At 28.5% G+C, this 16,418-nt stretch overlaps 1 protein-coding gene across 1 annotated transcript in view; it reads right to left on the bottom strand.

Moving 5' to 3' along the window:
• Nucleotides 1-452: 452 nt before the first annotated feature.
• The window catches only part of LOC129619332 (thrombin inhibitor hemalin-like), a 38,490-nt gene continuing 22,524 nt past the window's right edge, over nt 453-16,418 (bottom strand). The window contains exons 2-4 of the mRNA XM_055534573.1: nt 3,892-4,055; nt 727-838; nt 453-628 (exon numbers count right to left, since the gene is read on the bottom strand). Of these exons, the coding sequence (XP_055390548.1) occupies nt 453-628; nt 727-838; nt 3,892-4,055 (452 nt within the window). The remainder of the gene's footprint in view (nt 629-726; nt 839-3,891; nt 4,056-16,418) is intronic.

Raw genomic sequence — 16,418 nt, 5'->3', positions numbered from 1 at the left:
CACTTACTACAAAACTTATTTAATTCGTCTCAACTCCAAGATAATTTCAGATGTGAATGTTTTGGAAATTTAAATAAGCGAGTACATACAAAAGGCAGACCGATATGCCCTTGCCTTGCTAAAATTTGATTTTTTCTCTATCAGGAAGAGATAAATTTCCGCTTGGATATATTAAATTTGAAATAAAAAAATACTCTGTGACAAAATTGATCTTTCAAATAAAATCTACAATAAATAGTTAAAAAATGGCATTTTTATGGTTTTTGGACGGCTTTTTGAATAACATTTACAGAGGGGAGATAGGCGAAAGGTTTCTTCTTCTGACAGAGTGAAACTAGAAAGAATTTTTTGTGAAAATTTTTTTTTTGGAAAATTACTAAAAATATACTTAAGTTACTAAAATGCTTGAAGGTATTTATTTTATCTATTTATAGAAAATATTTCAAAGTTTTTCATCCTGAGCATACGTTCATACATTCCTCATATGTGTTGAAATTATTTCCATTACCTGCGCAGCCTCCATAAATAAATTCTTCACAGTCATGTGTTGCCACGTTATAAAAGTATCTAGAGAAGTTTCCTTTACACATTCCAGTTGTTAATGGCAGATAGCATTCGGGAGCTACGTCTATAATATGAGACATAATCAAAAAATTATTAAATTTTTAATGCGATTAAGAACATTAAATGAAAATAAAAATCTATAAATTTAGTTTTTGTACTTACTGCCGTTCACCAAATTTGTAAGAATCAGTGAAATGAAAGCAAAAATAATTGAAAAAAAATGCATGATTACAGAAACGAATTCCGTGTTATCACCTTTATGTATTAGACAAAACTGATTATACAAAATTAAGAAAATTTTATTTATATTTTAAAATAACAAAGCGAGAATATAAATTTGTACAAAGAATTAATATTGTTAAAATAAATAACATTTGTTTTGAAAGCTGCTTCAGGAATCTACAAATATTTTATTTCTAATTTTCAAATTTTAAAATATTCAGTGATTATAAAATTCATTTGAATTTCATAATACAATAATATTCATGTTTTGTAGACTTGAATCATTGTATACTGTTACACAAAACTAAATTTTCAAATAAATTAGTTTTAAAACAAAATCTTTAATATTTTATAGCCTAGCGAATATTTTTAAGTAATTTTGTCGTAAACGACAAGCCAGTGATTACTAAACTATTGTTAACTTTAAATTTTCCTATACATTTGAATGAATGAGCACAAAATTTAAAGTAAAATTAGGCCTTTGAATTTTTTTATCTTGCGTCTAAACAATACTAAGGTTGTCACTTATATTATTATTATCGTAACTGCAGAGTTTATTCTAACAATAAAATTTGATTCGCATTGAATAATTTATTATTAGCGTAACTACAAAAATTTATAAAATCGTATACAACCATTGATTTAGAAACATTCGGCGCTATGCTGAAACTCTTTCAGTTTAATTTAACCGATATAAACGTTTATTGAAATTTTTCGAAAATTAGAATATGTGACTCTCAATTTTATCACTCACAAATTTTATATTGGTACTTATAAATAGGCTCATAGGCAAAAACTTTTGGGTTCACAGGTAGTTTAGATAAACATTTTGCCAGTGACCGTATATAGTCTGCTTCATTTGTTTTTAGCTTCACAAAAGATTAAAGCAAAATTCTGTTATCTATACATTATTCCGTCGGTTAAAAAGCAGAAAGCACTAAGTGCATTTTTTGAGAATTCGGATTTCATGAATTAAATCAGAATAATATAATCTTTGTTGTGGTAAAAAATCATGCAAATCCAGAATATAGTTTATAAATCCAGAAATTAAAGAGACCAATCGAATTGCACTAATTGATTAGTTTTACAATTTTACGATTTTTTCAAATTGAAATTTCTCAAAACACAGTTTCCTGACTTAATGCTTTCTGCTTCTTAACCGACAAACTTTCCTAATTATTATTTGTACCCAAATTTAGAAATTAATTTTGAATTAGTTGCTGTTTGAACGAAGTATACATACATTCATATGTACATACATCTGTTTGCATAGTTTAATTGTTATATCAAGTGAAATTAAACAGAAAAAAGGAGTTGTTGGAATCAACCTTGAAGATCCAAGGTTGAAACTCAACAAAAAAAAATTTGCGAAAAGTAATATGAAAAATTTCGCATTAAAAAAAAAGATAAAAAGTGATTAAATTACGATAATTTATCATATAATAAATGTAAAATTTATTATATATTTATTATATAATATCCAAGTAAAGACAGAAAATTTGCTGCCGACGGGATTACATGTAGTGCTGGAATCACGGACTATTGCATCTCAAGATCAGAATTTTTGTGTCGTGGTCTGACCCTTTCATAGTCAGTGGAGGAAGGCGACTCATTTGAGGCGTTTTGAACTGGCTTTATTATCGAAAGCTCCAAAGATAGAAGTGGAGGCAGTGCTGCAGTCCCCTCCTTAACGTATGGTGTGTCTGAATAGTATCGGCTTCTAGAGGGGCCGAATGCGTTTCAGGGGGAATCTTAGATCTTGGAGGGGTCTCCCTATTATAGCTGGTAATATCGCAATAGTGAACGACAGCCGGGTCACGATTCTTGCTCTAAGGTCGCCTATGGTATCTTTGCATCTGATGGCCCAATGTCATCACACCTCTTTTGGTGCTTACTCTCCTGGGCCACGATAATATAATGGGGAATGAATGAGGGAATGAGCTGGCGCGTTGCTGACCGCAGGCGGAAAATTCTGTCCACATGCGGGATAGTAAGAAAGATGTGAAAGATCAGGCCAGACTAGTTACGTGTGGCAAAGACTGAGGGAGATATAGAAAGTTAGCGTCAAAAATTTAGATAGACTCAATGATACGCATAGTTATATTTTTAATAGTCGCAATAGTTTCAAAATAGTTTCGAGTAAAATCAACGTCACAAAATATGAATAAATCAAGTATTATAGCGTCAGAAAATATGAAGACGTTAAATTTCATCTAACTTTGTTACAATACCTAAAGTTAATTTTCATTTTTGCTAAAGTTCTATTTTAAGTTAATTTTACCTTAACTAACGGTTTCTTAAATATAAGGATTTTAAAAGTCTAATAAAGCTTTAATTTTTTAAAAGATTATTTTAAGAATCTTTTCCGGAACTTGGAACCTCAACGGATTTAGTTTCAAAATAGTTTTTCGAGATCTTTTTTGTAGAATTTTTCATAACTATATTAGCTGAGTTTACAAAAAAAGCTTTTTCAGGACCAAGCAACATTTTTCAGAGTACTTTTTAAAAAGATACTTCTGAACTATATATTTGGCGATTGATCGGGTCCTTGTACAGGAAGTTTTAGTTCTAATAGGTAAATTTTGGTAGTAAAAATATATGCATATGGTAAATTTGAAGTCACTAACTCTTTGCGTTCTGAAATAGAGAGCTTCAACAACAGACGAACGGACATTGCTATATCGACTTAGAATTTGACTTTAAACAAAAATATATTTGTTTTATAGTTTTACATATATTGCGACAAATTGAATAAACCTCCTACATATTATAGGCGACTATAAGAAAGGAAATATCTTTGAATAAAATGTTTGCACGAATATATACATATATTTGTACAAATATATCTTATAGAAATGGTTTAGGGACTCCAAAATATTTCGAAAGCAAAAACCTAAATCTCTCAAGCATAATTCCCACATTATTTTATCATAATTATCGAAAGCTTTCGACATAAATTGTCATTTTACTGTACATATTTTTTTAATGGTAAAAAATAAAAAATTAACAAAATACTTGAAGGTATTTATTTCATCAATTTTACAGAAACATTTTAAAGTTGTTTTAATTATATGAAATTTCAATAATTTTTTCAAGTAATTATGCTCCTGAACACGTACTCATACACTCATCATATGTCATAAAATTATTGTCATTACCTTGGCAGCCTCCGAAAATAAATCTTTCACAATTATTTGTGCCTGTATTATAAAAATATCGAGGTAAAAAAGACAGACAAGGGCCAGTATTTGGCAGTTGGCTACATTGGTCTGCAAAACAAAACATAATTAAAAATGATTTAAAGAAATTGTATTATTAAAATCTAATATTTGTAAAAGTCTTTAAACTCACTTCCATGCACTGAACTAGCCAGTAATAACGAAATTATGCTAACTAGCCAAAAATACTTCATTGTTAAATTGTTGCAGAAAAAATTTTGTGTTTTCACTTTTATGTACTCGTATTAGACAAAACTAATTATACAAAATAAAGAAATTTTAATTTAAATTTCAAAATGACAAAACAAGAATAAAACTTTGAACAAAAAACTAATATTATTAAAATAAACAACGTTACCTTTTTCAAAACAGCTTTATTTAACCAAAAATTTTGTTATTTGTCCATTTATATAAAAAGATATCTAGCACTAGCACGTATTATAAAACTCATTTGAATTTTCAAATAACATTCATCAACATCAAATATATTATCCAAGTTCGCAACCAGTTGTTTAGTGAATACTTTATGCATTATTTTGTCATAAGCAGTTAGAAATTAATCATTTTAAAATTTAGCTAATTGTATACAATATTTGATTTTTGTCTATTTTTGTAAGGTATGTGCACAAACCCAATACCCGACATGATGAATTAATTCATAAATTAAATAATTACCATATGTCGACAGTACTTTATCTCCTTGACAATATCCCCTACAGGGAACAGTAAATGTACTCATTTAATAAAATATTGTCATAGTTCCTTATCTGTGTTAAAGCGTCAAGTAGACCTTTATGACTTTTATTATCTTTTATAACACATTTGTTATTCTGTTTATTATTAATTTTTTTTTTGCACAAACATAATAAGAAACATTTTTTACTTTAAATAAAAATTTTGTACTTGAGCTTAGAACCATATACCATAATTTATAGTGTGGTTGAATCAAATATTTACCTATTGAATCAAGTGAATGTTCAAAAATGTTTAAACAAAATTAGAGCACAAATTTCTATGTATAAATAATTAATTCAATGAATGAAGAAAATCTTAAAATTGAAATAGGTAGTTAATTATTTCACGGATAGTTTCTTCGCAAAATACAAATAATTACAACCATACTTTACCAGTAAGTTGTAAATCAGCGACTAATCATATAGAATTTTGAATTTTAAAACAAATAAATTTTGTCAAATCAATGGTTTGTAATGTAGCACTTTTTCCTTCAACAAGTAAAAATACTGCTGTTAAAAATGCTAGGTCGTTTTTTATATTCATATAAGAAAATATTTAAAAAATTGGTGGTCCAGGAGAGTAAGCTTCTCAGGTGTCAAAAAGTACAGATGGGATTTGATCAATCCGTTGATGAATTCGTGGCATAGCCAAAATAAACTCACATATAAAATTTCATCAAATCGATTCATCGATCATTCATTTCATCGATTCAGCTGAACTTGAAATACACGGGCATGTACGCATACCAACATCTAGATAAAAATAATATATACAACTTCCTACCACAGAGAAATGCGTTCCCACTGAAAACTCGACATTTGGAATTTCGTGCCACCACATAACCTCCCTTATTGTATGCAACGCGGATGGTAAATATGACCCAAAAATTTTTATTCAAATAAAGGATCCTTAAAAGAGGTTACTATTTCTTTTTTTGTAGTATTGCGGTGAATATTAGTCAGTGATGAATCTTATAATAATATTTTTTATTTTTCACTTTTGGTACGGAACAGATGACTGACATGTTAATTGTTTTCAAAGTGTGAATCTGCGATATTTTATTTTTTTTTTTGTGTTTTCATCCAAATATTTTATTATTCAAGTATTTTATGTCTATGTATATGTATATGTAAACTATGAGATTAAATACAAATTATAATTTTTTTCTTTAAAATTGTTTTAGAATTTTAAATTTCAATAGAATCATCAAAAAATCATCAGTAACTTAGAATGTTGAAAGGAAACTGTTAAAATTAAGAAATGACTTGCATAAAATATTTTTTATAATAAAAAACAAAATTTTATTAATTTTTTGTTTTGTTTTCCGATACAATCAGTATAAAACTTTCAGTGTTCTTAAAAATTTTAAATGGATACTAATAACATTATTTAACGATTTTCTAATGTTCAATAAACGTTAAAAACATTACATAAGTGGTTACTAATTGAAACATAATCACAATTGGATATGGTCTGTGTAGAAATTGGCAGCTTCATTTCACTTTTTCTAAGCACTTTTGAAAATTTTAAAAAAGTTGAAATTTATAATCGACATATTAAGCTGAGAATCCTCATTTAAGCAAACAGATCATTGATCAGTACTCAAACTATTCCGCACTATGTTTGATCACTCCTCAAACTATTCCGCACTATGGTTGATCACTGTACGAACTATTCCGAGCAATGGTCGATTACTGCTCAAAATATTCCGAACTATGGTTGATCGCTGTACAAACTATTCCGCACTATGTTTGATCACTCCTCAAACTATTCCGAACTATAGTTGATCACTTTACAAAATATTCTGAAATATTTCTTGATTATTTGTTAAAGAATTCAAAATATTTAAAATTTGAGAGTTGGTTTTACCCTAAAATAAAATGTTTTTAATGAGATTTTTCTAATTTTGTTTTTATACAAAATTCATGTATGTATGTATTTGCAAAATCGATAAAATATTTAACCTTGTATTATAGAAAATTTTTCAAAACACAAAACTGTCATGACGTAAACCGAAAAAAAAGTGATGTTTTAAAAACGGAAATATTTCAAAAGTTCATTTTTTTGTGAGTTTGAATTCATAAATTTGGTAAAATATTTACAAAATATTTTTCAAATTCACTAAAGAAACCTTAACAAAACTACAAAATATTTTCCGCAAAAAATTTCAATATTTTGTTTCTTCACGATATTATTCCAGAAAGCCGTATTTTTCCCTCAATAATTGGAGTGAAAGAAACAAATTTGAACTTCGGTTCCCAGAGTTCACAGATTGGTTAATATGCACCGGTCATATGAACCAATCAATCGACCAACCAACACCTTAAATATGAGAAAACTAAGAATAGGTGACTTATTATGTAATAAGTTTATGTCAATATAAGATTTATCTTCATTCGTGTCTACTCACATATTTAAAGCTATAAACTAGAACTTAAATGTCTTAGAAAAATATAAGGTAAGTATGAGTTTCCAATTTATATATGGATTAGCAAAATAAATTAATCAAGCCACATATGTATCTGAAAATAAATTATTAAATATGAAAATATTTTGAAGTTACAAAGCACACGTCACACAAGAAAACTTTATTATTAAATTTTTATAATCTGAAGAAAAATTGCATTAAATTTATAAAGACTTAAATTCAATTTTGGGTTTAAATTCAAAGTTTAATCATAAATGATGTAAGAAACTCAAAACCTTTATATCTGAAAATGTTTTTGAGCTCGAACCTCTTGTCTTATTTCATAATCCAACCTAACTTGCATTTGAATATCCAAAGAAAATTCGATAACTACTTAATTAACATAATCCCTAGTATGATGAAAACAAGGTTTTTTTTTTGGAATTTCAGTATTCTCGTAAAATAGTTCTTTCTTTGCAGTACAAAATATTATTTGGATTTATTCAAGTATATTACAATGATCAGAGTTAAATTCATGCCGATTCTTTTATAATATTCTATAACGAATTGAATTATTGCAATATTAAGGATTCGCCCCCTGGTATAAGAACATCATCTAAAGTCTAATCTGATTAATAAAGAATGCGCAACTCGCAAATAATCTAAAGGTAAATTTTAATTTTTCTGTTTACTTATTCCACTTAGAAGCACTATAATCTTCCACTTGACTTTAGATGATGAATCAAGTATCAGTTTTAAAGGTCATTGGAGCTAACTAGGCGGGGACCATAGTCTGCCGTAGTTTTTCTTCATACTAATTATTGAAGATTATTGATATTATTATTGTTTATTTTTGTTGCTGTATAATATCTTAATATTTATGATTATATTATATATTAGTTTTGTAATCCAAAAACCTGACATTAACTCTCCTTCTGCATCTCTTGCTCTTCTTCTTAAACTTCTATAAAATATTTCTCGTTGATTGAATGACCGACTAATATCTTAACAAAATATAAGTTTTTATATTTTAAGTAACTGTGAACTTATATGTCCATATATGGTTAATGTTGCAAATTTATTTACTCTTTTTTGATAAAATGCCAAAATATTCTCAATTAATTTATTTTTCTTTAAAATTTCTCACTTCTTCTTGAGAATTCTTCTCAGTAATTATTTTATCTATTAAATTAATTACAAGCAATATTTTATTTGAAACTGATTAACTTAATATTGTTGCAATGCTGTAAAATTATGACCCAATAATAAGAGTACACCTGCAAAACACAAGATAAATTTATGAATTTAAAATTTGTTAGTTTGAAAAATTTTATTTAATATTGTAGCTTAAATTTTTTAGTACAAAGCATTTTTTTTTCCTTATGACATGCATAATATTTTTAATAAATCCATTAATTCTTATCTAGGTGCATCAAGATGTTATGCTTTTGTTATGTAATGGGAGATTTTTTTTTACTAAAATATTCAAAACCAATAAATGGCACAAATTTAAATTTTTTAATATCAATAAATTTTTTAACAAAATATTTGATATATAAGAAATTCTTGGTTTCTAAGAAGTGTGCCTTTTTCTTTCAAAACAATGTACAATATGCCATAAATATTGCACATTGCGTCCCTGTTGTAGATCCGCCGCTGCATAATTATGTAACTCAATTTTTGTGAAACCATTCTCGTATTTGCAGAAATAGAAAGGTATTACAATACAAGTTATTGGTGCTACCTTACCCCTTCAAATATGAAAATTGTTTTCACGAAAATCGGATTCCATAGTAAGGCCCCTGGAGTGTGGCTGTACTCTGGGTCAATATTTTTCTTCTTCCAATTTTTGCCTGGCAGAGTGGTTAATTAAAAATTGTTAATCAAAAACAAGCTGACGTAACTATCTTTTTTTGCTTATAATCTTGAAATTGTAGCTCCTTCTTCTGATTCCTTCTTTCTGATTCCTTCCTTGATTCCCAACGAATAGTATGTGGTCCGATTCCGCAGAAGGGCTCCGGCCCAAGAAGAGGTGGGTTTGCCTCCCTTCTTGCAAGCGAATCAGCGATCTCATCTCCTTCCACGCCCTAATGGACCGGAAACGCAAAACAGTGTGACCCGGTTGCGCCTGCACAACTCACTGAGCTTCTCAAGACAGCCCCATACTGCCTCGGAGGATGCTGAAAACGAGTTCAGCGCTCCGATCGCAGCATAATCATTACCTCTTGTCCCCGATACCCGCTTTCGAGGCTGAACCGCACGCTCAATTCAATGGCGTGCAACTCGGCCCGAAACACACTCGAAAAATTTCCTATATGTTTGGAGAATTTGGTTCATGGCCCAAACACCCAAAGCATCCGTCTCCATACTGGTTTTGACCCATCTGCGTACCATCCGATAACGTGTGTTCGCAATGGAGGACCTGAAAAGTCACCCTCCCAGTTCCTCCTGTTACTCAGCAACGATGCAAAATATGTCTCGAAGCTCTACCTCCTTACCATGTCGTCCCTAGGCACCGATAGGAACGGAACCTCCCCGACAAGATGACCTCGATCCCTCACTACGATAATTTCAACTCCATTTCTCCCCAAACTGAAAATCAGGTAACCGCCGTTGGACAAGTCCTCATAGCCCTTGTGATGTAGACGCATGCGAGTATCTGCAATCGTTCCAGGTTCTTTCTAGCCGTACTAAGAGCCACGACCCACGACCTGCCCGAGATGGCCCTGCGAACCATAAGGGGCCCGGATTGCCCGTGTATATAGAGCTTCCTCGTGACTTCGCCAAAGAAGCTTGGAATCAAATACCACCCCCAAGTATTTAACCTCCGATTTTCTCTTTACAGCCGCGTACACACGTGAATTGTGCGGAGATGCTTCAGCTTTCTTCTCCTAGTGAAAGGCAGTTTTCTTCTCCTAGTGAAAGGCAGCTTTCTTCTCCTAGTAAAAGGCACCAGGGATACTTAGTATTTTTGAAATTCAGAGGTAGCCCTACGGATTGTTTGAAGGAAATATTGGTTTAGTTTTTCAGTCTGTCTTCTTGATTATCAGTTAGAGGTTTGATCTTAAAAGCACTAACTGGTAATTTTATGATTTCGGTCTTCAATTTAAAAAAAATACTGTTTCCTTTCTACTACATTTTTGCATTCCTTCAATATAAATAATAAGATTTTATGACTGTCATATAATTAAAGAAAATATTTATTAAATCGACGTTTCCAGGTGATAATAAAATTTTAAAATAATTAAAAAATTTTATGCTACAATTTCTACTTAATAAGAAAAAAAACCACGTTGTAAAAGTTTTTTATATCGTATATTGTCTTTGTTCAAAAATAGTATGAAATACGAATCTAATAATAATTCAGGACATAAAATATTTAAAGCTTAAGATATCCAGGGGATAATTATAGAGAATATTTTCTATAAAATTTACTCTTATAGAAATGAAAAGAAGCAGAACCATCCTCTCATAAAAATATAACGATTTTCTAACTATTATTAAAAGATAAGAATTTTATTGATAGTAAAAAAGAAGGGAGAGAAAAGCAAGTAAATACGTGCCTTAATTTGTACTATAAAGGAGTCTATTTTATATATGTGTACATAGAGAATAAAAAATTTAAATTTACAGTTAATTTATTTTTAGTTTTAAAGGAAAAAATATAGAATACTTAATCCTTTTTATATTTTATAATCGATTAATTGTCATCTTAAAAATAACTTTATTCTACACCCCTACATACCAATAATCTTATTATTTCTCATTAGATGGTTGTTTGTACATGATATAAAAAACAAATTAATCCAAATTTTATTAGCATCAATTAGTTGTGATAAAGCATACAAGTACTTACTGTATTAATATAGTGTTTGAGTATTTTAAGGAACTGAAAATACACGAAACAAAAAATCTTTTGAATGAGATATTTTTCGGCGGTATTGACTGTACCTGTGAAATACTGCTCCAATCATCCCCTATTCTTCTTGCATAATTTAATACTTGCCGGCAAAATCTCATTCGGAACAATTTACCTTTTTGAATTTTGGTTTTCAATTAAATTCAAATCTATTAATGCTAAATCCATAGAATTCTTTAATATCAAAATTCATATTGCAGAAAATCTAGAAGAGTAAGAAAACGTACTTAATATTAGAGAATGAAAATTGTGGTAAATATTTATGTACCTATGTTATAAAGAAAGGAAACTTCAACATTGCCTGCAATAAAATCCCGAAAATCAAATACAAAACCAGCATAGGAAAAAGCTTCGGTATGTTTTTTCTTTTGAATTTTTTTAAAAACTTTCAATAATAAAATTTTAAATACTGCTAAGCATTTTTGGTACCTTCAAGAACAGGGAACTTACCAACATCAAATCTTGTTATGTCCTTTCCAACAAAAATATTATACGTGTTGAAAACTTAACTACTGGCACAATGTTCTTCTTTGAATAGCCTCCTCCGATGAAGTCCGGTTCTGAGTTGTTCGACGCCCTACGCGATTTCCAAAAAGTGCACCTCTCTCTCTCTTGGCTTTCAAAGATATAAACAATATGCAATAATTATTAAAACATTGCGAAACACGTAAAGGAACGTAATCGTAAAAAGCACGTAATCGAAAAAATTAAACTGTTATATGCGGCGCCGAATGCAACTGCTTATTTTGAATATGTGATAGATCTGACGCTGTCTCCGATTCTACTTAGAGCTGTGATTCGTCACATACAAATGAAAATTGAACTTAGACTCGTCAAAAAATACGATCTGTCCTCGATTTTCAGAAATTGAAATTTTTTTCAAAACTTGATTACAACAATTGACTATCAAATCTATTCCACTTCTGAAATCTATTTTAAGTTCAAAAAGCCTAATTTTTTTTTATTAATAATAAATCAAAATTCTGCTTTAAATGAACGAACGTTTGTTAATGCCACACATAATAATTTTATGACAGCAACTGTAAACTCTATATATAACGTAAATATTAAATTTACGATAATAAATTTATTATTCTTATTTATATTTACATATTTGTTGTCGTTTTGCTTTCAGCGCTATGACAAAGAAAAAAAAAAACAAAAGAAGCAATTTCAACAGTACAGTTATTATGTTATCAATGTGATAAACGAATAATAAAATAAATTCGCGAAATACCTGAGTTAAAGGTACTTTACATTTTTTATATGTATGTACCTTATGAAAGAGGAAAAACTGCGAAACAAATTGTAAAGAATAACAAGTAAATATGCTGAGAGAAATGTAAATTTTTATTAGAAAAATTTTGTGTGTGTCTTTTCAAAATAATTTTTATTCAATTTGCGTTGAATTTTTTATATTTTAAAATGGTTGCTTATTTTTGGTTACATAATAAGAAAAATTTCGTTTATAATAAGGTTACCTACATAATTATACGAAATTCAATTTGAAGATATTCAAAACAAAATTCTACTAAGAGGAAAATTCAAACTTTTCAAAGTATGTTAACTAAAGACTTGCTAAATTCCTTATAATTGAACGGCAGTGTTCAAAAGGCAAATTTGCTGCAACACTTTCACTAAAATAGGCAATACTCGTATGCAATGCGGTCGGTTATGTGCTGACAACATCAGATTTTTTCCTACCGCTTGAATTTGATTTATTCAAGAGTAAAATACATTTTAAGATAAAATGCAAGAGTAAAATTCTTTTGAATTTGGGCTAGCACTTTAAATGTTAGTCCGAATCTTTTACCGAATCAATCCGAATTCGGAAAATGAAAACAGTTTTTCTTTACTTATATTTTTATACTCAAAAATATTATTTTATAATCATATTTTTTAAGAAGTTTTAATAGTTTAAACTGATCTCCTAATTATATTAAACCCAATATTCTAAAGAGGAATTCGCTGGGCTTCTCTCACATAATATACAAAATTAATATTTTCTGAAACTGAATCGGAATTGTACAAGAATTTCTAATGAAAATCACAATTTGGTCACATACAAAATATTGATTTTAAAAGATTTCTTCATGATTATACAAGATAAACAGAAGCTACACAGACAACACAAGGAACAGTAGCTACAGGGACTTCCAAATGGGAAACATTACAGCAGAATTAGTCTTTTCAATATAATCTTAACGACTGCTCAAATGAAATAAAAATTAATGTTTTACTACGTTCAATAACAAAATTAACGAAAGAAATCAACTAATTGTTAAAGCCATCTTCGAGACCTACAACCTTGCAAATTGTGTGATTTTTTATACTTTATTTTCATAATTATTACAAATTTCAAAACCCATATGGTCTCAAAAGTTTAACGCACTTTCAAAATTTTCAAAATGTTTGACCTTCTTACAAAAATTGCAAAACAAACTTATTAGAAAATAGAAAATTCTGCTGTATATGTGTGCGTTTATGAGTATGTAATGCTTACACATAGCATATAAGATTCATATCCTTTTGTTTCTATTTTAAAATCTAATTTTTTGCATATTATAAAGCATAAAAAAACCGAAAGAAAAAAGTGTTGTATTCTGTGCAAAGTTACTCGCATAAGTAAACATGTCAGAAAATATCCTTAAAAGACATTCTTTTCTTATTTTCTGTCTCTTTCTCTTTCTAATATTTATTTAATAAATATTTTATATAGAAAAGAGAAAGGATTTTTTTTTTGTAAAATTTTAAAGATTTACATGTACATTTGTGTATGTTTACACAATTGTATGTAATGTACAGAGAATGCATAAAGAAAAATTTAACATTAAAGCTAACATACATACGGAAGCGGAGCAATATGTGTACAAAAAGTTTAGTTATAAGGAAGTTGGATTTTTTTCTTGCCTCTTTCTTTTCTCTTTTTTTTTTAAACAATTGTTTTTTAAGAAATATAAATAAAGAAAAAAATATAAATTTCTTGTGTTGTTAAAAAATGAAATGACAATTTGTTATACTTTATTAAAGGCTCATATTATTTTTAGCCTAAAGGAAATAAGGTCTAAAAGAAGTGTGGTGTATAATAATTGAGAAATAATTGATAAGGAGAAGGCTTTAAAATTTATTGTAATTATTAATAGAAGGATCTCGATAATTTACATTTATGCTTGTTAGAAGACGCAACATGAAAAGATTTGGTTTCGGGAATCCCATTATCATTAAATAATTGACAAAAGCTAAAATTTTACATCATCGTTCATTTAAAATGCAGACAGCAATATGTTGGAAACAGTGCCGCCAATTTGGATATTTCCCAAATTTCGACATTGGTAACAAAAAAAACACGAAAAGAGTTATACAATTAATAAAATTATTTTGACATATGTCAAGCTACATTCATGCTATGCCTTTAATAGATGGAAGATAAAAGAAGAGGGAAACCAATGCTAATATCTGTATTCGCCTCACTTACAGCCAAAATATAAAAGGAATCTATTTATTGTTCTTTTACTTTATATTCTTCTTCTTATATAATTCAATTTAATTTTCAATTCAAATTCATTTAGTCTTAATATCCTTGAGCCTATATTTAGAATATACACAATGAGATTTTAGTATGTTATTCAATTGTTTAGAGGAAATCTATTTAAAGAGTTTAAAAGTTTAATTCAAGTAAATATGTTGTCAAAATGAGAAGAAACATGGAAACAAAAAGTTTTGTTTTTTTTTTTCCTTAAATAAGAAAATTTTTTGAATATTGCTAAGAAAAAAAAAATATAAAAAATAAAATGCGAAGAATTAAATTCTTTTCAAAATAAAATTTTTAAAAATTCACTACTAAAATAAAACTTAAATAATTTTTTTTTTTCTCTTTTAAGAATTATGTTTATGGATTTGCTTTATGAATCTCAAATTGAGTCAATCAAATATTTTTTTCTGAAAATTCGGAAAAAAAATTATTCTCGCGAGTCTCCTGATATACTCGTATTAAAATTGAGCTCATTGCAAGTATTTTTGTTTTTCACTGAAATTCAATATTTCATAAAATTCATTAATTTTAATTTCAGATCAGTCTACAAGACAGAAATAAGCACTGATAATCTAAGTGAATTTCAAGAAATACATGGGAGAACTCATATAAAATGCCATTTAAAGAGAAATTTGCAGTTGTTAACGTACAACATTCCCTGGTTTCATGTTCTACATTGTATTGCAAAAGTTTTCGACGATACGCTAAGTTCCAAATTGTTGGGAAATCGTCTTGAATACGCAAAGAAAAGCACAGAGCGCCTCTAGAAAAATTTCCCGATAAATTTTGTTTAAGCAGTGCTGCCACTGAATGTATAAAATTTATTAACACCTTTCTGTTTGCTAAATATTTAACGCATTGTGTTAAAAGCTAGTTATATAACCGGCTCAATTCGGAATTTAAAAACATATATAACATATTCGGGATCAAATTCAGAAATATGTTTAAACAAAAAACATCACTAACAATGAATTTTGAAATTTTATAAATTTTAAAAATTACAAGTCATGAATAAACAATATATGCAATGTTATAACGTCAAAAATTATACGTTCTCTAAAAAATTTAGTTTAAAAGCTCAAATATGAAGGCGGCTTCCTACTGGAAGGAATAACAATCACTAATTTTTTTTTCTAATTGGAAATTTTGCATTTGTTTTTTATATCGTTGGGGCCTATGGTATTTTTGTTAATATTACTAATAACCTGGAATATTAAAATATTTTTTGGAAAAATAAAGCCAATTTTATATTATGAATTTTTGAAGTCATATAGTGAAAAGTTACCTACCAATCAGTTTTAACTTCGTGACATGATCGGTGACTTTTTAAGAGCGTAATCGCGGATATATAAAAGAAACAACAATGTAAACCCGAAAACTTTAATTTGTTTTACTAAAATTATAAAGAAGTAATTTCATGCTCGGCTCAGAATCTTTTTATATGCAAGTACCGAAAACAAGAAAACTATAAAATTTATGTGTATGTAGTCTTTCTTTCGAACACTGTTATCCTTTTCAAAAAATAATGCATTCATTCATTTTCCATTATTTTTCCACATTTTTCCTAATGCACTATAAAATAAAACCGCTAAAATAAATACCTTTACATTTTTAAAACCTGGTGATAACAAAAGCAATTAATAATTACCTCTGTTTCTATTGAAATCAAATTACCTACCATATGCAATTTTTTGTTATCAACTAACCAGACTCCAGAGCTACATTAAATTATTGTGTATTTGATTCATTCATTTTTTCAAGAGTAACCAGAATTGAGAAACGTAAACATAAAGAGCATAAATAAAAGTTAAGAAAAAGAAG

This window comes from Condylostylus longicornis, unplaced genomic scaffold (assembly GCF_029603195.1).
Source record: "Condylostylus longicornis isolate FDR11 unplaced genomic scaffold, ASM2960319v2 ptg000011l, whole genome shotgun sequence".
In the NCBI taxonomy this organism is placed as follows: domain Eukaryota; kingdom Metazoa; phylum Arthropoda; class Insecta; order Diptera; family Dolichopodidae; genus Condylostylus; species Condylostylus longicornis.
The sequence above is the reverse complement of the archived record's forward strand: the minus strand, read 5'-3'. Positions and strand labels throughout refer to the sequence as shown.